Source organism: Dasypus novemcinctus, chromosome 8 (assembly GCF_030445035.2).
Source record: "Dasypus novemcinctus isolate mDasNov1 chromosome 8, mDasNov1.1.hap2, whole genome shotgun sequence".
Taxonomy (NCBI): Eukaryota; Metazoa; Chordata; class Mammalia; order Cingulata; family Dasypodidae; genus Dasypus; species Dasypus novemcinctus.
In genome coordinates, this window is record NC_080680.1 from 17,873,969 (window position 1) to 17,898,104 (window position 24,136).

At 43.4% G+C, this 24,136-nt stretch overlaps 1 protein-coding gene and 1 long non-coding RNA gene across 3 annotated transcripts; one reads left to right on the forward strand and one right to left on the reverse strand.

The window, feature by feature from the left end:
* Positions 1-303: 303 nt before the first annotated feature.
* Positions 304-11,302, reverse strand: LOC131279414 (uncharacterized). 2 transcript variants are annotated; one of them, XR_011649351.1, is made up of 3 exons: positions 11,096-11,302; positions 6,417-6,563; positions 304-432 (listed from the first exon to the last, which is right to left on the reverse strand). It is a non-coding gene; the product is annotated as an uncharacterized lncRNA (long non-coding RNA). The 2 variants fall into 2 exon arrangements; XR_011649350.1 differs by lacking the exons at positions 6,417-6,563; positions 11,096-11,302 and adding an exon at positions 1,211-1,411.
* Positions 11,303-16,200: 4,898 nt separating this feature from the next.
* Positions 16,201-23,868, forward strand: LOC131279579 (NUT family member 2G-like). Its single transcript, XM_058302853.1, has 6 exons — positions 16,201-16,592; positions 18,278-18,406; positions 19,650-19,789; positions 20,262-20,554; positions 22,654-22,770; positions 23,095-23,868. The coding sequence occupies exons 1-6, from the start codon at positions 16,201-16,203 to the stop codon at positions 23,866-23,868; spliced, it is 1,845 nt and encodes a 614-aa protein (XP_058158836.1).
* The last annotated feature ends 268 nt before the right edge of the window (positions 23,869-24,136 follow it).

The window sequence follows — 24,136 nt, forward strand, 5'->3', positions numbered from 1 at the left end:
GAAAGAGTGTATGTGTAACATGTTTATATGTGCAGGAAAAAGTTTGGAAAGAAACACACCAAACTGGCCAAAACAGTGGTGCTCCTATATATGAGGGGAGGAGTGGGATGAGGGTGAGGACTTGTGTTTTATCTTATACAACTTCTATCATTTAATTTCTTCTTTGTTCTCAGCAGGTGCTAATTCTTCAATGTAAAAATAATTGAAGACAGGGAAACCACGGTTAGAACATATTCTCACATTCTCCCAACTCCCAGAGATACTATTTACCCAGAGGAACAAAACCTACAACAGTGTCTGGCATAGAATAGATACCAAGAGATGTTTATTGAAAGAATAAAGGAAAAACTAAGAAGGGGCATTTACAGAAACTCTGAAGAAGCTTGTTCTCCTTTTTGCTTTCTTTTCTCCTTTTTCCTCTGTTCCTTCTTTCTGTTGAAAGTTCCACATGTGAAAAGAAATAAAACAAAATAGAATTACCATGGCTAAGAGATTTAAAATGGAGTTGGGAGACTATTCAGGAGGTTATTCTTGGCCATATATCACAAACTGCCAAAGAATGCATAACCACAAGCAACAAGGTTCCTCAAAATCCTAAGGACATCTAGACACTATAAACAAACCAGAAGATAAAGAAATCAGTAAACTATCTACACTGAATGCCATTTGGAGCACTCCAAATATCCACAAATCACAAACAACTTAAGTAATCTTCTTTTTCTTTAAAAACCCTAGCTTGGAGCTCTAAGACAGAACACAATTTGGGTTGCTTTTTGGATCTGTGCTCACCAATTGCAATTATTTAAATAAATGCCTTTGATACCTTGAAGATTTGTTTGTTAGTTCTAGGTCCACACAGAGAATAGCAAAGGAATTTGACTATGCCACCATCTGCTAATAATATTAGGAACCACAGAAGTACCACATCAGGAAACTATTATTCAGTTTACATATTGGGGCTGGGAAGATGGCAGTGGAGTAGGCAGGCAGGGCTCAACTCTCTCACAAAAACAATGAAGAAGGCAAAAACTGTCTGAGGGACCTTTGGGGGTCAGACCAGGACAGTACTACACAACACCACAACAGGTAGGGAAAAAGAGACAAAGAACCCAAAATGATAACTATGAGTTACTAAAGCTCCATGGTGACCGGGAATGACACCCATCCCTCACCCTCAAGGCATTCAGCCTGGATAAAACCTGTAACTCACTGCAGCCAACTGAGAGGAGAAAAGATATCCACGTCCCTGGGAAGAAAGGGTGCAGCAGAGGGCAGAGAGTGGTTTCTCCTCACTGAATTTGGTCAGCAGAGCCCACTTTGAATCTTGGCTCTGGCCAGACGAGAAGCACCAGCAAGAGAAGGTTGAAAGAGATACCTCCATGGCAAGGTTTGCCAATGAGTGCCATGTTTTGACCAGCCAGGAAACTGCAAAGAGAAAAACTGCTTTTAGGTCTCTCTTATCATGAACCTCTAGAAGAATATCTGCTCCCAATTAGTGAGTCCCTGGCCTGATTTTGATAACTTAAGCTGGGCAATTTTAAAGACTCAGAATAAGTTGAACCAAAAATCAAAGAAGACAGATGCAGGACATTATCTACACTGCTATAACCCATTGAATGGACTGGGAGGGAGTGTAAACTACAATGTAAACTATAATCCATGCTGTGTAGCAGTGCTCCAAAATGTATTCATCAAATGCAATGAATGTACCACACTAACAAAAGAAGTTGTTGATGTGAGAGGAGTGGGGGGTGTGGGGAATGGGGTATATAGAAACCTCTTATATATATATATATATATTTTATCCCCCTTGTGTCTTTTTGTGTGCTGTCTGCTCTCAGTGTCCATTCGCTGTGCGTTCTTCTGTGTCTGTATTTATTTTTTATTTCCCCTCCCCCCTTGCAGTTTGCTTGTTTTCTGCCGTGTCCATTCACTGTGCACTCTTCTGTATTTTTGCTTGTCTCTCTTTTTTGTTGTGTCACCCTGCTGAGTCGGCACTCCATGATGCTTGTGGGCCGGGCAGTGCTCAGTGTGTGGGCGAGCCTGCCTTCAAAAGGAGGCCCCAGGACGCAAACCCAGGGCCTCCCATATGGTAGATGGGAGCTCAACTGATTGAGCCACAGCTGCTTCCCCTATATTTTTTAATGTAACATTTTGTGTGAGCTATGTATCATTGAAAATAAAAGATAATACAAAAATTAAAAAGATTAAAAAATATTGCAAAAGAAAAAAATAGCCTAAGTGCCATGAATAGATAACATGTGTGTTCTCAATATACATAGATCCAACTCACAGTTCAGTAAACCCATCACCCTACCTTGTCTCACGTATATGTCTGTGTACACAGACATATTTCCAGTATCTCACAATACACTCAATATGCATAGAAACACACACACGTTCCCAAAGTGGTTGACTGTGTTGCTAAGCAGAATAGTTGTTGTTCCTTTCTGCAGTGTCTCTGAAGAGAAAATACTATTAGCCACTCCCTGTTAAACCCTGCTATGGCCATTTGACTTGCTTTGGTGTGTGAACACCCACAAATTACTCTTGTCCAATCCTCAAATTCATGCATTAGAGAGGTAAACTTAACTCTGTAAAATAACACACACCGCAGAGTTCAACCTGAGCTCCCCACATTCTCCAAACCTGTAGAAACTTCCTACAAACTCCCTGAATAGTCACATAAACTGCTCACAACCCTAGCACACACAGCCCATAGCCTGCAGGTATCTATATGTATCAACCTGAACTCCCTACATTCTCCAAACCTGTAGAAACTTCCTACAAACTCCCTGAATAGTCACAAATTCTGCTCACAACCCTAGCATACACAGCCCACAGCCTGTATATATACATATATACACAAACCTCCAACCCTACCTCAAACATACATATACCATTGAAATTTTCATCCTATACACACAGCCATCCCCACCCCTTGAATTCACATGTACAAACTCAACTTACATACACAGAAACACCCACTTCCCCTAAACACATCTCCCACAACCCTGAAGACAAACTCACACACCCAGAATATATATAAGTGGCTCTGAACTGAGAAAGAGATGAGTCTGGTGGACAGTGGGAGGGGCCACAGATCTCTCTGCCCTGAACACCTTGCTTCCCTAGTTGATGGGAACGTAGGTGGGAGACAGCCCGGCTGTCAGCCCCTGCATGGATTGCATCAGGACAGGGAGTCACCTTCTCCAGGGCTCGCCCTTTCCCAGGAAGGCTCATAATCCAGTGGTTGATGGAGGCAGGTGAGAAAGACCTGGACTACTTAATTCAACTGAGGAAAGAGTAGACTTTGTAGAGCCACAGTCCATCTGGGCCAACTGAGACAATTTTGGGGTCTATGGCAGAATTGACTTCTCTCTCTCTGTCCAATCCTGATTTATTTTTCTTTTCTACCTTTCACAGAGATTCTTTACTAACCAGCTTGTTCACTAACTTCTGTATCTCAGTCTGCATTTCAGAGAAGCCAAACAGACAACAATCACACATTCCTTCATTCAACAATTATTCATGGAGCATCAATGACATGGTAAAGATGCCTCATGTGGGTCTTACACTGTAGAGCATCGAGCAGGCTATAAATAAAGAGCACTAGCCTGGATTCATGCACACACTGAATTCTCAGATGTCCAGTCAGCAATGAGATTTAGTTCTGCTAATATAATGAACTCTGCAAATAGAAATGGGGGGATGTAGCAGTTTGATATTATTGATGAATTCACAAAAGAAATATTGGATTATGTTTGTAAACTGGTCTGTTGCTCTGGGCATATTAAAATATATTGGATTCAGAGGTTTACTTGATTAAGTAATCAAGTAAATCTCTTGTGCCACTAGGGCATTGAGTCCCCGCCCCTTGGTGGATAAAAGCATGGCAAAGGACAGAGTTGGGGTTTTTAATGTTGGAGTTTTGATATTGGAGTTTGATGCTGAAGTCTTAAGCTGGAGTCCCAGGAAATAAGCACATAGAAGAAAGAGAAATAAGCCCCAGGAAGAGAGGAACCCTGAGCCTGGAGAGAAGCAAGACTTGGGAAGAGAGGAACCCAGGAAGCCTGAACCCTGGCAGATGTTGGCAGTCATCTTGCTCCAATACGTGGAAATATACTTTGGTAAGGGAAGTAACTTACGCTTTATGGCCTTGTATCTGTAAGCTCCTACCCCAAATAAATACCTTTTATAAAAGCCAACAGACTTCTGGTATTTTACATCAGCACCCCTTTGGCTGACTAATACAGGGGATGAAAATAAAGATGAGAGTTATCAAAAAACACGTGTTGATTGAAAATGTAAGAGAAAATTTAATCACTAAGGAGAATCAGTTTCCTCATATAAAATCACTTCTCCTACAGTGGATTCCTCTTCTTGGGATATATGCAAACTGGGCACTGAGGTTCAAGTTATTTTCCAGGTATACCAGTTATCCATTGCCACAATAGTGCAGATAAAGAAACTACATCTAAGCTCAATGGATTACAGCCATAGGTGTAGATTTCCCTCAGGCATCTGAGGGTTAGGGTTTGCAGCTTGACCCTCCTGGAAAGGTTTCCTCTGCTCTAGGCTCCCTCACATGTCAGGGTTTAGTAGAGAGATGCAGTCTGGTCCACATCTCCCCCTCAGCAGGAAAGTCTGAGAACATGCACCTGTCAATGGCCGACATTCAAAAGGAAGTCCCAGAACCAGGTCCCAGAGGCAGAGGGGGGAGGCACTGCAATGTGAGAAGGGGAAGGGCAGGGGGGCCTGGAGGGAAGAGCTCTGTCATTTTGCCATCTGCCACAGGAAGATGTGACTTCTACCTCACCAAGGTGTACACTTGCATTCCTACCCTGGGGGAAAGCTAAAACACATTCTCTGGTCATCTAATCCTTATTTGGCAAACAATTCTTTCTGGCGTCCTTTCTGCAGACATTGGAAAGGCTACTGTGGAGAATTCAGAAGTGAATAGGTCAGGTCCCAGTGCTTGAGAATTCTAAATCACATAGAGGTTTATAACTAATTTTGTTCTCATCTGAGTCCATCATAGACATATTTGCTGATGGAAGGGTGGGTGGAACCTAGACTAGTCAGCTCCAGGCTGACAATCCCGCAGGGCTTCCTGCTCCAGGCAGCAGCAGCCAGGAGGTGAGTCTGGGAAAAGGGGAGGTGTGGGTGTCTCTAGGGCTGGGGTGGGGGCTTCTCTCCTTGACTTGCTCTCTCCACCTCCTGCTGCAGAACTAAACCTGGCTCAGGCCCCATCCCCAATTCCTGGCCTCTGTCAGCCCTTGTCTGGGCTCCCCTGAGCCTGCTCTGCTTTCCACATCTGCAGGTCCTGGGCTCCTTCCTTTAGCCCTTGGAAAACAACCTCCACCTTCAATCCCACACTTCCACAGCAGAAATCAGAAAGACTTCCTTTTAGGAGCAGCTGCCCAGTGGTGGCACAACAACCTTCTGAGTCTCCTCAGCCCTCACCAGTGCGTTACTGTAGGGCCTGTGGGACCCCATGTCCTGGTGTGGAATTTGAAGGGCAAATGGCCTGTCACCATCAACCTTTGGAGAGCAAAACAGTCTGGGGCTCCAGGGGGCCTGGCCATAAGGGCCACTCAGCGAGGAGCCGAGATGTGGGTGGAGGGTAACACCGGTGGTCCTGTCCCCAGGGTGAGGGCGCTCCCCTCCAGGCCTCAATCTTGGCATGCAACATTGGGGCAGCAATGCCAGGCTGGGGTCTGCAGCCCTAAGACCACGCTCCATCCTCCCAGGTCAAGGCTCACCCTCTGTCTCTCCACATTGTGGTTTGTTACACGGCCATCTTAATTCCTTTCAATTCTGAATGAAACTGCTATAACCTACACCAGTTTTGGAGGGGGATTTAAGAACATTTTTTTTAATTAGAGAAATTGTAGGTTTACAGAAAAATCATGCATAAAATACAGAGTTCCAATATATTAGTACGATTAACACCTTGCATTAAGGTAGTTCATTGTTACAATTCATTAAATGACATTTTAATAATTGTACTACCACCTATATTTCATGGTTTACATTAGGGTTCACTTTTGTACAATACTAGGTTTGTTTTGTTTTTTAAATTTTCTTCTTGTACCATATTTACATCCTTAAATTTCCCCTTTGACCACAATCAAATATGTAATACTGTGCTGTTAATTATATTCACAGTGTTGTGCTATCATATTTTAAATCATAAAAGCAAGCACAGCACCATTCTCCAGTTAAGCACAATATAATTAGTACAGCAAATTGCCACTGAGTTGAAGTTAGGATACAAAAGGGGCCATGGAGGCCACAACAACCCCTCTGTACCACAGGGAAGCATTCATTGGAGCATTTATAAATGGGGCATCTGCTTCTTTTGTGGTCAGGAGAATTCATCATAGAGGAGAAAAGGCCCTAAGGAGACTCACCATTAGGAGTGAAGCCCAGAAATCCGTGGGTGGGACTGAGCGAGGCAGGAGGCAAGTGTGATGTCATGGGGTGGCCACCATTCGTAGTCACCCCCAGTAGAATTCAGATCCATTTAAATTAGAGAAAGTAAATAAAGTCCAGTAAACCTATAAGAAAAACATGAAAGTGAGATGACATTCCCGGTGCAAGGGGAGCCTTCCTTTCCAGATAGAGAAAAAGTCCATGTCCAAAGGGTTCAGAGTCAGAGCCACATCTCCCCCTAGCTGGACCAACCACATGCCACCTCATCATAACTGCCATTGTTCTCCACCCCTAGCTCAAGGACAGAGCCTTCCCAATTTCTCCAATGACCCCTCACTGACACCTAGAGGCCCTGCTATTCCTGAAGACTCAGGTTTCCATGGAGATGGATTGGTTGAGAACTAGTGATACAGCTGACTTTTTTGGTACCCAATATTACCTACCAGGGAAGATGATGGTGGGTGGGTGTGAAGTGGGGGCACATGGTTCTGCAGGCTTTCCAAAGCAGAACACTTAGAAGACAGCATCCTTGTCCAACAGTCATGCTCAAGAGAAGCCAGTAGCACCTGTGGCTGTCCAGATGATGCTGAAAAATATTTGCCTGGGACAGGACTTGCCCCATTTGACCTCCTATCCAGGAATCCTGAAACCTCAAGATTGCTGACCACTACTGGAAAACTGACCCATGAGGTTCTGCAATCCACAGCCATCTTCTAGCTGCTCCATACATCCAGGGACCCTTGGTGCAAGGACCACACAAGTGCATCAGGACCTTCCACCCAGCTAAGGTACAGACACACTGTACCCATTTGAATGAGGAAAGGCAGGAAATCAACCTTGAATGGAATTCTTTGGCCCTAAAATATCAACCAACCTGATCAGGGGTAACGAAGTAATTCAGAATGACCCAGGGTGGATGCACACAAACAAGGAACCCAAACCTACAAATGGCCCATTCACAATTCCCTTAGAATTGCCAGTGCAACTCCTACAATGTTGCCCAAGTGTTTTTGCTCTAAATGTACATTCTGAGGAGCACACACACACGTGAAAGGTGCTCTGAGAGAAAAGACCGAGAATCCCTGGTTTGTATCTGCAGGAAAAGACGGAGAATCCCTGATTTGTAGTGCAAATATTCCCACTATGGCCAATTTCAAGTTACCAACCTGACATCGCTGAATCCAGAGCTGGGTAGAGATATGTACCATCAACTATCCAAAGTTAGTATGAACCACCCACAGTTAGCCTGATCCCATTTTAAGTGACTATGTGTGCAGGATGCAATTGTACAAGAGTCGAATACATCATTCCCATCCTAGATGTAGAAGCAAAGCCAGGCTATGCATCTCCGGAACACACGGCCCCTCATATATCCTGAACACACATGCACAGTCCTATCCATATGCTAATTACACATACACTTCACCAATTATATTTAATTTTTTATAGTAAAAACCCTACCCACACTGGATGCTCTTATGCCACTTCTAAAACTATACACACACCCAACATCAGTCTGGATACAAACATGAATAACCAACACACTACTGGAATATATTGCCTGAATATACACACAGGCTCTCAAATGACCAAGTACATGAAATCTTATCTCATGCACTGCCTTTAATAGATCCACAAACAATTACACAACTATCAAATACACATACTTTACAATTTCTGAATACACGTAAAACCTACGCAGGCTCTTAGCTTCCAAACACACATACTGGACCATAGCTACAAACATAGACACCAATGAGATTCAAGACCACCCCAGCAACACTGAAAACACATACACAAGCAAATACACCAAATTCCTCAAGCATTACATCCCAGAATAAACCCACTGATTCAATGAACCCTTAATTTCACACAGAAACTCCTAATAGATTAGTCTCTTCATGACCCAGGTATATACAGTACAAAACTCAGAGTCACACAAAACACACAAACACCAGCACTACTGCACTATTGCCAATGTACAGACACAGCTGCCTCACACATGGAAACCCACACACAAGCATTCAAATAGTCCCAATCCTTCAACATGTACATTCCTCAAACATTATACCCCATAACCCCATATCCTTTATAGCTCCACCTGTCCAACCCACAAACATTCCCAACCCCACATGTGAAAACACTAGCATTCCCCAAAGAACACTGTGAATCCTCTTTAGGCCCTGGATCCTAAGAAAAATCTTACATAATTCCTCTACCCAGTCTTGGATACACACACAAAGCAGTGGACATTCCAAATGCACAAAGAAATATCTCCCATCCACCAAACATGAGTACCATAAAACCCCTTCCAAGTCCTCAATTATGTACTCCCACTCGCACAGCTCAAATTCTTAGACATACTTCCAATACATAAAATCATCCCACTGTGGTAGATTGAATTAGGTACTGCAGTTTAGATCTGTTTTTAATCTTGATCCATTTTCCTGCAGCTGTGAGCCCATTGTAAACAGGATCTCCTCTGGTTTCCATTTTCAGTTCATTTGTGGCCCAGGTAAACCTGAGGGTGGGTCTTTTACTTTTTTTTTTTTTTTGTCTTTAGTTATTTTTTTAATGTTACATTTAAAAAAATGAGGTCCCCATACACCTCCACCCCCCCACCCCACTCCTCACCCCACAACAACCTCCCCAATCATCACAAGACATCCACTGCACCCGGTGAATACATCCCCGAGCACCGCTGCACCCCACGATCAATGGTCCACACCATAGCCCACACTCTCCCACAGTCCACCCAGTGGGCCATGGGAGGACACACAATGTCTGCCAACCATCCTTGCACCACCACCCAGGACAACTCCAAGGCCCAAAAATGCCCCCACATCCCACCTCTTCCTCCCACTCCCCACTCCGAGCAGCCACCATGACCACCCTCTCCACACCAATGCCACGTCCTCTTCGATTACTAATCACAATAGTTCATGAATAGAATCTCAGTAAGTCCACTCCAATCCATACTCTATTCCTCCATCCTGTGGACCCCAGAATGGTTGTGTCCACTCCCGAGGGTGGGTCTTAATCCACATGGCAGTAGGCCTTATGAAGAGAAGCAAGAAGTCACATGAGCTAAGAAGAAAAGGACATCATCCAGTGACCAGAGGCTGAGATATAATCCAAGGAACTCGAAGGTTTCCCAGAACACAGGACCAGAATGCTACGGGTTTTTGGGAGAAAGCAAGCTTCCCCCATACTTTGATCTGGACTTCCTCTAATCTCAAATGAGACCAATATATGTTGTTTAAGGGAAACCATGGTGTGGGATCTGTGAGATCAGCTCAAGCAAACTAAGATATTCACTTCCATCTATAAACATACAACCCCACCACTCATTGAGAGATACATACATATTAACTGCCCACAATACATACTAATAACTATTTACTGAAAGTTTTAATAACAAGCACTAGGAAATATACATCCAAACCACTGTGACCCAGAATACACACTTATGACACACAAAATGTACCACATGCCTCAAGTTTACCCACAATTCCCCTGCACAATACAAATTAAAAAAATACCACTATATATCACCATATACAAACATAGCTCCACACTATCTGCATATACATAGCCCCTGCACTTGCTGATGATCAAAATACCTCCAGCATTTTCCAGAATAGGCACATGAAACACAACAATCCTTCATCTCAACATATACAACATCTGCCAGCTTCATTAACTATTATACAGTTTCCCTTAAACACCAAGGTATCTATACACAGCTCCTGAAAGTCACCAAAAATACATCACCATTCCACATGCCCTGAGTACATTCAAATGATCCCACACATCCCCCCAATATACAGAAGGCATAGTCCCTACCAACTAATACACTGACACATTCCCTAACATTGCCCATATGCATATGCAGAGGCAAATCCACACTTAAACACACAAAAACCCCAGAGTCAGGGGAAAAACACACACTATGTATATATAATCTTTCCAAAGCCTCAAATTACAAATACATAATACCAACTTGTTGATATGCATACATCGCATCTCACAGGATCTAAGAACACAATGCCTGAGGCTCCCTGAAAAAGCAGTCATGTCCTCCACTTAATCTCAAATATCCGCACAGACACCACTAATTGACCGATTTCAATGCCTCTATCACATTCCAACCACCCTATGAAATGCAAACACAAATGCCAAACTCTGAATTCATATGAACATAATTCCAAAAGACATGCACGATAGAGGTCACACTCCCTGAATTTTTACAATCCCTAAGAGGCCCACAAATGCACATATAGAATATCACATTTCCAGATACACAACCAACCCCCTCTCTGCATACCCACAATCAGGTGCAAAACGTCCTTCTAGCCTCAGATACACTAACTGACCTGCTAACAACCCCAGGAAACACACTTCTACCTGCAGAGCCTCAGCTCCTGGATACAAGCATAAAAGTAGTTAAGAGTCCCAGATATGAATATAGCGGTATGTAGCTAGGTTTAACCACCTGATCCAACTCTCGCTAAAATAAATCTCTGTGTGTATAAACACAGATATAGAATACATTTTAAAAATTTAATAACATAATGCATGTGCAGCACAAATTTTAAAAATAATTAGAAAATATACATTATCTACTGTAAATTCCGTTTAGCCAATTCTCACATACCTTTGTTCATTATATAAAACCTGTGCTTGAAATTCCATCATAATTGACACCAGACCTTGAAAAACTGCTTATTATTCCATCAAGCAAAGCCTCTCATATTCTTGATAAAGGAGTGGTTTCACCATGAACACTGGTTAATATTTCTATCTTAAAAAGTAATATAAATAGTGAAGATATGGCAGAATTTCACTTTCATTTTAGTGTTCACTCTTTCCTCAATAGAAGAATATTTTTTTAAATACTAAAGAAATTTTCATTTTTTGTATTATCAGAATGTAACAGATAACACATTTAGGGCACATTTTTCAAGTTTAAAAATTAATATAACTCTAGACCATCCAGTTGTCAACAAATGCAGCGGGGCTGGTCTGCAGCGCTCCTCCCTCCCGCGGTACAGATGCTCCCCCGCAGTGGACGGGGCAACTGAGGGCAGGGCCACAGCCTTAGGGAGCAGCTCCTGATGCACAGGAGCACACACAGTCGTGAGCTCAGAGACAACCTTACAATAAAGCCATCACCTTTATTTTTTATACATCTGATATATAAAAGGAGGGGGTGTGGAAGTGGCGGGGTCAGGGTCATGGCACAATCCCGGCCCCCCCCACCCTCCGCCACCCCCCCTACCCTCCCCTACCCCCCCCCCCTACCCTGGCATCACCGTTCGGGTCGCGCCCTCCCCAGTGTGCACGTGCGTCTCCTTTCAGGAAACGGTTCCCAACCGACGCCTGGGGCGGTTGGAGGACCAGAGAGCATGTGCCCCAGAGCCCCGCCCCCAGAGCCACGTGCGCATGCGCCAGGCTGCCAGCCCTGCAGGGCCCGGGTTCTGGGAGGGGCCTGGAGGAGAGGCGGGAGGTGGAGCCTCAGAAGGCGCTGTGGGGCGTGTCCAGGCCACGCCTCTTCTCCAGGAACCTGAGCAGCCATTAATGGCGCTGGGAAAGAGCACGTGGGAAAGGACCATTCACAACTTTCATACTTACAGATCGGCAGGACAGTTCCGTGCACTGAGATAGGGTCCTCCAGGAAGTATTTTAGAAGAGATCTAGCCTAGGGCAGTGTCCTCAGATTGGAAGGATTGCTTGTGCATGCCTTGGCTGCACTTGTTTTCTTCTTGTTCACGGCCTTTCAAAAAATATGCTCCTTTTCATAGTCAGAGGCAGGGTACCTTATAGAACAATCCTGGCATCGAATTTTAGGCCTGGAAAACCCTACAAAGCTGTGCTTTCTCTGAACTCCATTGCTAGTGTGTATCCTGGGACTTTTCCCATATTAGAATATTTTTTAGTGAGTTTATTTAATATGTACAGTAAATGTGGACTCAGCAAGATTTTCTTTGAAAGCTATAATTTTTATAGCTTTCATCAGGACATTTGATCATCTGAGCCCAGAAACTAGTTCCTGGCTTTTTTGGGTCCTTATACCTTGAGGCAAAATTCTTAGGAGACTTCTTAGCAATGAAGTGGACTAAAAATGCAGACTTAGTTATACTTTCTGTGACTGTTTTCTGTTTCAGTAGAAATGTAAAAATGGTGTATTTGGGTGGAGCATAGGTATAATTTCAGGTGTCTTTACTGTAGGTTCAGTGCTTTCTTTTTCTGCATGGGGTGAGTAACTATTAAGAACTTAATGGGTTACACTTCTTATGTTGTGTTGCCTGATAAAATAGAGGACATTTAATTAAATTTAATCTCAGAAAAACAATGCGTATTGGCATATATGTGTCATATACAATTTGAGACATGATAAAATATAATTTGTTGTCTACTGAATTTCAAATTTTACTGGGGTTTATATATTTTTATTTTCTAAACCTGGCAACATTATTCTTAGGGATATTTTAAATGTTTTAGTAATTGAAGAACTTTTCCTTGTATTCTATCCTAGGGAAATAAAAGTTGAAAACACAGTACCAGCCAAAAGACAGTAATTGCAGTAAAATTGACACTAGATAATATATATACTAGTGCATGTACTATTTATAATCAGAAATAAAACTGAAAATGTTCATAATGAATTTACATTGTGTTTATTTTTAGTTCCATGATATTTTTTCTGGAAAAATGAAAAATAAGCAATTAATATTAGTTTCCTCTGGTGATGTGGTCTGGGTTGCCAGTGGAAAGGGGTGGGTGCAAGACTTGTCATCGCCGTTTCCATTTTGCAAAATTTGACTTTCAGACAATGTAAAGTTTACCTGTTAAAAGCAATCAAAATCATTAAAAAAGAAAAAAAGCAACGATTTTTCCTGTAAGCCTACAAGCATGGAGCTCTTTGATGCAGAGGGACTTTGCAGCACAAACCTATGTGTATTTATAAAAAATTCAAGTATAGAGCCTGGGAAGAAGCCTTTGTGCTATGAATTAGGAAGAATCAATAAACTGCTCTAATGAAGTACATAATAATTGTGCTGTCCATTTATACTTTGAAGGGACCACCTGCATTTTCCCCTGTCAGAGTCCTGGATGAAATTCTCCCCTCCCCCACCTCAGGCCCACCTGCACTCTGCCCCTCCCCCACTGTAGAATGTCTCACTGCTACATTCTAGTCCTGTTTAGATTCAAACTTCTCCATCCTTTCCTTGGGCTCCTGAGAATCTGTTGGCAGCAGGTCACTCTCTGAGTCGTGGAATTGAATCTTCCCTAGAGGTTGCCAGATAGCAGTGGTCAGTGTCCAAGTGTACAGAGGTGACTTCAAAAGAAGGTAAGCATTTATGATAAGGCAATGTGTTATCACTGGCCCTGATAACCTTCAAATCCATAGAAATTCAAATTTGACCCATCTTCTTGGGACAAGATTTGAGATCAACTAGAGGAAGGAGAAATCACTGGACTCCACCAAGAACCTCTCACCTGGAATTTGGGGGGTAACATGTTGGAAACCTGAGACTTACAGTTGAGGAAGGGGTCTCCTTAAGAGGTAGATCTAGATATGTCAGAGTAATTACAATGGGTAGGAGAAAGAATGGGAACAGGAATAGATTCTCTCTAGAAGAAAATCACATCACAAGTATACTAAATTGTCATGGGATTATGTTGTGTGGTGGCATAGAGAGGCTTGCCTCCATACTTTGTCATGTCTTCAAGCACCTGGGAATTTATGATTTTACTGGAATATGACCTGGAGTAAATGAGTAAATGAGATCATATGGGGACAGTTAGAATCAAAGGTCTAATGTAAAAAAACTTTTCAGTGGAGTTATCTTGGCCAAGTCAGCAGTGAAATATCCTGTCTGTGAGCTAGCCTGGAAGTTATTCTAACTGCCCCAGGCCAGAGCTTCTAAGCTCCTACCAGCCCAGAGACATCTTTGCTTTCACTCCTGGCAAATGTTTTCTTTGATTCAGTGTTGCCAGGGCAGTTTTGGTAACTTCAGCAAGTTTTAGAGATTGGATTCACCTGAATTTTATGACTTTTTCTTAAATTGTATAAACTCAGATGTTCAGACCACTTCATCTTCTCTCATTCCTCTTGGCGAGCCCTCTGCCCTTCATTTTAAAGTTGAGATGAAGATGTTGCTCATATTCCACGAATACTTCATGGTCATGGGATAGACTGTGGGTGCTGTTTGTTTTCAGTAAAAAGCTCAATGATGTGTGAATTCTTTTTTAAAGAGGGGAAGGAGAAGAGATACAATTAGGTATACTTTCCTCTATCACTAATAGTAGTAGTAGTAGTTGTAGTGTTTTTAACAGTCTGAAGAGATGATGGGGACAATACTCTTAAGAATTTACTGCCTTCATAACATCCCTGTGCAGTCTAGAACGTACCCAAGAGAACATCCATTATCTGCTCGTGAGCATGCTAAGGGGTATTTTTTCCAAAGATAGCAGCTCTTTGGTCAAGAGGCTGACTGGATGTTTTCACTAAAGCTATTGAGTCAGGCTAAATTTCTGGCAGCGATTTCCTCAGAGAGGGGCTTTCATCTGTTGATAACACGGGCTTCTTTCTCCTTGGCACTCAGAGGTCTGGGAGCCTCACTGAACTGGGAGCAAGTTCTCTTATGGGAAAACTCTCATCTGGAGTTCTGCAACCTAAAATCATTAGAGGGACACTTGCTATTCTGAAGTTTCTCCACTATGTGCCTGCTCACTTATTGAAATTCATCACTCTGATTCTCTTACCATATACATGGCTCTTCCAATAGAATGGCATACCTGATCCAGCACCACACAGGAGAAACATGTCTCTCAGTGAGAAGGTGATTTATTGTAAGTACACAGGCAAGGAACTGGGAGAATCTTCCCAAAACCAGTTCAAAGTGAGGATTGGAACTCAAATTTTTATAGGGAAAAAAACGGGAGAGGTGAGAAGAAAAGCAAGTTAAAAACAAAAAACAGAATACAAGTGATGACTTTAGATCTTCCAGGGTCTTGTGAGGAGGGTACATGCAATTTCTCAGTCCTGTGTTATATCAAGCATGTTAAACTCACAACTGTTGTCCCAGTTTCAGTGATTTATCAGTGACAGTGTAGATTTAGATATTGGTGCCTCTGATGCTATTCTGTGGTTTTGCTTTGAGCTGATATTTTATTCTTGTTATTCCTGTAGGCAGAACTGGGATGGTCTGGTAAATGTCCTTTTGGGAACTAAGAATGAAGGGTAACTATTATGATTAGATTAATAGAAAACTATCTTAGTTATGTCTGGGTAGATCTAGAGCTGCTTAGGGGAAGAAATGTTTAATAAGCACATTTTCCAGCTATCAGTTTCCTAATGAGTAAAGGACAGTCCCTGATATCCTCAAGAGTGTAGCCTTTGTGACCTCTAAATATATGCATTTCCTTGTCTCTACAGCATCTCCAGTGCTGGGACCAGACATGACCATGAACTCTGGAGCCTCCCTGTATCCCATCACTGCCCTGCCAATCCCCCCACCCATTCCTGGCCCACCACACCCACCTCCCTGGGGGCAGCACCCGCCCCCAGTCTTGAATCCATCTTTCCTTCCTGGCAGCTCTCTGATGCTGCCTGCTTTGCCCAGGCCACAGTTGGTGACAGGAAATGGGGGCCTTGTCACCAGTGGGACTGGAGGTGACAAAATCACTATCCAAATCAGAAAACTAGGAGGACCAGCAGAGCCCCCGCCTACTCAGCCCTTTGTCCTTCCTCAGATGCCCCACATTTTGGCTGACCCAAGGATCCTCTGTGGGGGTGCTCAGCATGCCCCTCCTGGGATGTTGAGAGCCTCTGCTGGGGAGCCCTTTATCCCAGGCTTGGCTGTGGGGTGCACCCAGGCTGCTGAGGGAGACTGGACCCCAGGCCTTCCTCCTCAAGCTCCACCACCAGCTGCCCAGCTGGCCCCCAGTATTCCTCCAGGGAATGCTTTCTCCAGGCCACAGGGGCCCTCCAGGGAGGGTGGTCCTCCCTGCACGCAGTCGACAGATGACTCCTGTAATTCCAAGAGTGTTTACCAGAACTTCCGACGTTGGCAGCGCTTCAAGTCCCTGGCCCGGAGGCACATTCGCCTGAGTCCTGATGCTGAAGCTCTTTCCTGCTTTCTCATGTGAGTGACTTCCTCTTGGAGACACATTTGACTGTTTTGAAACATTCAGATATAGAGGACTAGGGGGTGGATTCCCCAGGTTAAGGTCTCTAGAAATACTTGACAGTAGGTCATGATGAGAGAAGATATATTTCTAGCTTATGACTTATTTTCAGGTGTCTATCGCAATTGATACTAATCTCCCTATATTGGGTGTCCAGACATTTTCTACTTTTGTATCATTTTCCTAGTAACCATTTACATAAAAACTAACAATCAGAGAGGTGTCCTGTGATAAAGTGAGGAGACTTGATTTGAATTGAAGTGTGACTATGAACATCACAGTCCTCCCCTTGCACTCTACCTTCCAGCACAAGACTTGAGCATGTGTTGTCCAGAGAAAGCCAAATCCAGAGATGATGATGAGGGTGCAGGGATCAGACAAATCACTCTAGTTTGCCCCCACCCACATTGTTCTGGAGAATTCCAGTTAGAACTGGAAAGTGGTAAAAACTGTATAGTCATGAAATACGTGGGCTCCCCCTCACTCAATTTGTAATCCTGGAGAGGTTAACTCACTTGGTAATCTCACCTGTAAGAATTTCTTCCATTTATTTCAGAGTATTGCTGAGATGGTTACATGAGCTAATACACTAAGTGCTTCATAGACTAAACATCTCATGCTTTGCTTCATTACATGATAACTAGTCTTTTTTTCTCATTATTATAATTCTTAGTTTTTGTTATTGTTACATTATTATTATTTTAAGATTTTGAAAGAACAAAGAAGAAGAGGAAAAGAGCTCAAAAAAGGCAAAATATCCTAGCTAAAGAATGTGAATGGATGATTAGGAATGTGGTCCAAGACCATGGGCTGTGGTAACTGTGAGAAAGAAACATTAGTGATGATAATAGTTTTCTCTTTTCACACCCAGAACTGCCATCTGTCTCTACTCTGCACTGCCCCCAGGAAAATTATGTGTCAACTGCAATATCAGCCAACAAGCCTATATCAACCAACAAGACACTTGCATTTATTTAAATAATGCTTTTCAATTTTGGAACTCCTAAAATTATCCCCTTCCCCAGTAAAAAATTCAAGGAAGTCTTCCAAATTTCCAGTTTAACAGTTTTAATGATGCTCCCACATTCTTGAACACTCTACCTTCAGCTCTTGGAGCAAACTCTCAAATGCAGTCAGCAGCCTGATCCGCTGTATCTTGAACCAGCCCAGGGTTTTCTCCATGGTCATGGGCTCCAATGACACTTGACTTTGGACATTAACTTCTCTTCATATTCTGATGCTCTGTTTTCCAAAGTACTGATCAACTCGTAGTCATCTGGGATCTAGCTTAAATGTTCAGTCTTTTGACTCCTGGGTATATGTGCAGAAATTGCTTCTAATGTATTCTCCCAGTTCATTCCATACACAGTGCCATTGAAGATAGAAAGGGAAGTCAGAGATTCCAAAATAATCCTTTCGTCGAGCTGGTCTTTCAGAAATGAATGCTAGTATTGATATTTGATGTTCAGCCAGGGATCGTCTAAGGCAGATGTACTTAAAATCACAGGGTACACATTGCAAGGAGGACATGAAGGGACAGATGGTAGATAGATATGATGGGGTTCAGGTGATGTTTGTTGGGTGGTGCCAGAAGGGGTAGGAGGAGATGCATGTAGAATATTACTGACACGGGGAATTTTAGCCCAGTGCTTCGATCGCTGGCCCGTCGGAAGCCTACCATGGCCCTGGAGGCAGGACTGCAGCTGGCCGTGCAGGAGTGGTGGCACACAAGCAATTTTGATCGGATGATCTACTACGAGATGGCAGCAAAGTGAGTCCCAGGATCCTTGTTAATTTGTGGGGTTTTGTGGCCGGGTGTGATGGAGGAGGATGAAGTCAGACAGGGGTCTTGCATTGTTGGTTGTCAATAGAAGGGATATTTAGAGCAGGGGGTGTCAACTAGGTCAGTATTTCCTGGATATTGAAGGATGAACTCCTCCATGCACTCACTCTCACCTTTAGTACTGGGACATTTTTTCAGCTTCCATTCATAGGAGGCTCACCCTTTCTCTGATATTAGGTCTGCAGATGTCATTAAACTTATGATCTTAGGATGGGGTTGGGGTAATTCCTGAAGATTCTGGTGACATTTAGCCTCCAGATTGTAGGTACTATGCAGTGATGACATGCTCCACAAGGCAGGTTCCTGCCTGCCTGGGTGTCTGGGCAGCTGAAGCCTATTGGCATAGAACTTTGGGCCCACCTCTCCTCACGAGATAATGCCCAAATTTCTCCCTGTCATCGCAGATGAGACAGTTGTATGAGGTTAATTAGGGGAAGCCAGGGTCTCAGATGTCCTGTGAACAAGTCTTTCACCCTTGACTGCATTTTAAACCCTGGGCTAAAAATGCAATGCAATGACAAAAAATAAAAAAATAAATAATAAACTACAGCATTGGAAATTGAATCCCTTCCATAATGTTTCCTTCTACTTTCTTTCCAAATATTTCTTCATTAGGTTTACTATTCCAAGGTTCTCGGATTCTTAGATCTGGTCACCAATCCCTGCTTTATGTACAATATTAACATCCCAGATCTCAGTTTGGGACTGTCAGCTCATCTGTATAGTTTATGCTATGACATCATTGACTTGGGGGTGGTGGCCCACCTTTGTGATCCTGCCATATATCACACTGGTTAATTTAATTCAACAACCTATACTAACCCACTGGATCCTAGGTAAAGAGAGCGTATACTCGAGCAATTACAACCTATAGACACGACCTTGAAAATCTACAAAGTACTGGATTCATTCATTTTTTTTACATTCCCCTTTAGTGATGATGAGTTTTGTTGTTGGTGAAGGGATGATGTGATGACCTCATGAAGTACCCCAAAACTGTGGTTGTACTGCTGGAAGTAACACCCCTCTTGGAAAAGCACTTATCCAAGACCATGATAACCCACCAAGGACACTTTTGTTTCCCCTATTGTTGGTGCTGATCTCTTTTTCTAGGCATCACAGTAGGCCAGGCCACCTTCTCAACACTGCTTGTGCCTTCTTCCCATGCTAGGTTCAAAGAGTTTGAAATGGAAGAAGAGAGGCAGATTCAGATGTTGGAGGAGAGGAATGGTTTCCAGCACCCTCCACCACCAGCCCCTCCAAATCTTCATCCACAGATGCCCCCAGGCACTGTGGAAGGCCAAAAGCCAGGTATGGCTCACCACATTCCAACAGAAGACAAGGCCCAAAGGGGACAGAGGGAAGGCAATAGGACTCACATGTGCTATATTCCCTTCATGATGCACCTTCTGTATTTCAAACAGAGAAACCCATCAAGATACCTCTTGTCATGGGCTAGGTCAATTTTCTCAGGTGTCATAACTACGCTCTCATCTTGACTGTCAAAAGGGACACATTTATATAATATTCCTGATGATTATGGGATGGATGAGGGGATGTCTTTGAATGTCAGAAGTTCCTCTCTATCTTGTACAGAAACTGTCTCTAAGATCATTCATCTCTTAAATTTTATCCTATAAATGTCCATATAGTTTCAGATTAGCTTGAACGAAGTGGGAGCATTTCCTGTCTCTGAAATATTGCTCTAACCAATATATGGTTGGCAGATTAAAATTGGAGATTCATGCCACTTTCACTTCTTGATTTCTGCCCCTACCTTTAGTGCCCATTCCAAAAAGGTCAGCCTTCAAGGCTGAGGTTTCCAGGCAGAGACAACGCAGACACCAGCGGACTGTGAAGACAAAGGCCCCCAAGGAGATCCCACCTGAAGCTGTAAAGGAGTACATTGACCTCATGGATGGGCTGGCAGGGCCCGTGCACCCAGCCTCTGAGGGGGAAGATGGAAAATGGGAAGAGGAAGAACATGGACAGCAGGAAGACGATGGAATGTATGCAGACCCGGATCTCCTCAGCTACATCGACCAGCTGTGTGCAGAGGAAGACTTCATCACCAAGGTGGGTGGATTTTAGGTGTGGTGTCTAGCAAATTCCCTAGTTTTAGCTCTGTTAGCACATTTAGCTCTGTGCTTCTTTCCCAGTCTGTCGAAACTTGCGTCTATTCCTTATCTCATGAGCAGTGTGCAGTCTGTGCATGTATGTGTTTTTGAGTCTTTGTGTGTGTGTTTGTGTGTGTGTGCATGTGTGTGTGTGTATTTGTGTAGCTGGTGGAGGTCATCGTCCAAAACATCCACAGATTGCAGATTGAGGTGCAGTGTCAATGTTTTCCCTCCTACTTCCAAAAGAGACAGGTGGCTCTTTCTCAACGGTGCTCAATCCCCTTCTATTTATTTATTTATTTACTTACTTATTTATTTATTCATTTATTCATTCTTTCATTCATTATTTCCTGTTATCAGCTTTATTTGTAATAACCCCAAAATGGAAACAATCCAAATGTCCTTTTTTAAAAAAAAAAAGATTTCATTTTATTTATTTCTTCCCAACATCTTATGGTGTTTTATTTATTTTTTCCCCCTCTTTATTTTTTTTTAAAATTAAATTAAAAAAATATATGAGTTCCCCATATACCCTCCACCCCCCTTATCACATTCCTCCCACATCAACGTCTTTCATCATCATGGCATATTCATTGCATTTCGTGAATACATTTTGGAACACTGCTGCACCACATGGATAATGGTTTACATTGTAGCTTATACTCTCCCCCAGTCCACCCAGTGGGCCATGGCAGTACATACAGTGTCCAGCAATAGTCCCTGCAGTATCACCCAGGACAACTCCAAGTCCTGAAAATGCCGCCACATCATTTCTCTTCTTTCCTCTCCCTACCCCGAGCAGCTACCAGGGCCACTTTCTCCACATCATTGTTACAGTTCCTTCTATTAATAATCACAATAGTTCCATACTAGAAAATCAGTAAGTTCACTCTAATCCATACTCTATTCCTCCATCCTGTGCACCCTGGGATGGCTATGTCCACTCCACCTCTATATTGAGAAGAGGCTTAGATTCCACATGGAAGATTGGTGCAATTCTCCTGCAGGCAGTTGTAGGTACTCTTGGCTCCCTGGTGTGCTCGTCGACCTTCTTCACCTCCCTGTTGGTTGACTAGGGTAAGTCCAATGAACCAGAGGGTAGAGATGCAAATCTGCTGAGGCTCAGGGCACAGCTGCCACATGGACAGTCCAGAGGTTCAGGTCTCCTGAGTATACACCAACCCAGTGACAACCACAGGTTCAGTAAAAGTGACAGAAGAGGCATGTGTAGAAAAGTCACATCTGAGTCCAACTCCATCACACTCAGGAACACAAACTCCAAAGTAGGGCCAGCTGAATGACAGTGAACTCCAGAGCCAAATGCCATGACTATAGAAACTGTGGGTCTCTGTAGCCCTCAGGAGAACCAGTACCTGGGGTTGAATCTACTTTGGCTGTCTCTGGGGTCCTGTTTAAGATGCTTAAGGGGGAACATCTGACACAGGCAGGCTTCTAGGGAGTGTGTGAGTACTCATTTGGTCAGAGTGGGTTATATCATTGGGTGGAGACCCATACAATGAGTGTTAAGGTGTACCCACGTACTGGGGAGGACTAATGTTCTCAAACAGTGGGAACTGTATCTCTCAAGAGAAATGGTGGTTCCCAATGGATTAGGGCAGTAGAGTATGTCAAGCCCTCAACAATATTGCAAGTATCTGAATATGGTCCTTCAAGTAATGAAGATTGATTGGCCCTGTGACCCCTGATGGGAGGGGGAACAAGGTATTGAATAGATGGAATCAGGGTAACTGTGGGGCAATGGAAGTGTTCCACAAAATCATGCAATGATGGGTATAGGTAATGTAAATTACACCAAAAATGTATAAAAGCCTATAGGCTAAAATGTAAACCATAATGTAAAACATAACTAAAAATTCAGAAAATTGTGTAGTCTAAAATATAAACCATAACGTAAACCAAAATGGAACCATGTTTGAAAGCTATGTTTCAATATTGGTACATCAGCTCTAGCAAATATAAAATGAACATGTAAAAATATCATCGCTGGGGAAGGGACAAAGTGTTTGATGTTCAATCCCCTTTTATTACTGTTCCCAGGTGGAGGCTGTCATTCACCCTCGATTCCTCGCAGAATTGCTTTCCCCAGGAGCACATATAGACTTCTTGTCTCTAACAGAGGAGTTGCAGCAAGAGGAAGGACTCACACCCACCCAGGTACAACAAGGGTGGGAGGGAACCTCACAACATGTAATCCAAATGACGTTGTTTACCCTATTTTGTCTTGAGGGGCATGGCTTCTGGAGAATAACAGCTGAAGGTGTGGGGACAAGTGGAGAACCAGTAGGGAGGAAACTATGGAGAGGTGTGGGGTAGGAGTGGCTAGGACTAAAAGTTTGGGAATAATGCATAGGAAGATGGGCAGAATTAGCTATAGTATATGTATACAAAACCTACATGCCTTCTGCCCAAGTGCAATCATCTCCATCACCCATTCAGCCACCTCATGTGAGTCATTAATTGTCTATTTCCTTGACACAGCTGGTTGAGAAGCGTCTCCTGTCCTTTAAAGATGTAGAGGGTGTGGAAGTGCCTCCAAGTTATGACATACCTGGATTGGGCTCAGTTTCTTCCATGTGCAAGTCTAGCAATGGTGCAGAGAATAAAGCTGACCACGGCCAGCTTCTAGGGGTTAAAGTCAACAGTGATGCCCTACATTTGGATGGCAGAGCAGACAATAACCTGGACCTCCCTAAAGACATTGCTGTCTCTCCACGGAGTCAAGAGGATCCCCAAATCATAAAGAAACAAATCTCCTACCCTCACCAACACCAAAGACACTCTTCCCCTAGATTCAGAAGAAGAGATCATGTGGCTCTTCAAGAAACCTATCCTATAAGTACAAAATCCAAGCCCACAGATGGGTCCAATGAAGAGGAAGATGAGGAGCTCCCCAGCCTTGCATTCCTCTTGGCACCACGACATCATCTTCTGCCATGGGGACTTGTCAAGAGTCCCCTCCCTCGCTCAGGCTGTCATACCTCTGGAGTCAAGGGAGCCTGTGGAGCATCCCTGTCTGTATCGTCTGTGAAAAGAGGTCACAACCAAACTCCTCATCCTGATGCCAAGCCTCCAAGCACAGCTTTAGTGGAAGGTTCATCTTCAGCTGAAAGCAAATCCCACCTCAGAGCTGACTTTGGGGCCTCTGGGAGGCACACTGTGGCTCTGGGTGCAAGTCAGTCTTCTCAGCCTCCAAAGAGAAGGTGTGACCAACTTTTAGATGACAGAAAGAAGAAGCCCCGATGCAGAGAATAGGGAGCAGTGGAACCAAATTCTCCACATATCAGACCTTCCTTTGTGGATCCCCAGAGTAGATTTCATCTTGCTTTAACCAAATGACTCTAAATGCTTCTTCCTGGTCCTACTGCTGTTCCTTGGCAGTTCTAGAGATTGTGGGGAGGGCAGTGAGGGCCTTCAAAGCCTTTCCAATGTGAACATGAGTCCCTTGGTGGGGGATGAGGAGTGGTTTTAGGAGTTGTATAGTAAGTGTAAATAAAGGTAATTTTCCTTAAAAATGCTCTCA

Bases quoted from the DNA above. Each gene is read 5' to 3' on its own strand.
- LOC131279579 (XM_058302853.1), top strand. From the start codon at position 16,201: ATGCCCCACATTTTGGCTGACCCAAGGATCCTCTGTGGGGGTGCTCAG. The intron at 16,593-18,277 runs GTGAGTGACTTC...GGGGAATTTTAG, and splicing joins GCTCTTTCCTGCTTTCTCAT to CCCAGTGCTTCGATCGCTGG. The intron at 19,790-20,261 runs GTATGGCTCACC...CCCTACCTTTAG, and splicing joins TGTGGAAGGCCAAAAGCCAG to TGCCCATTCCAAAAAGGTCA.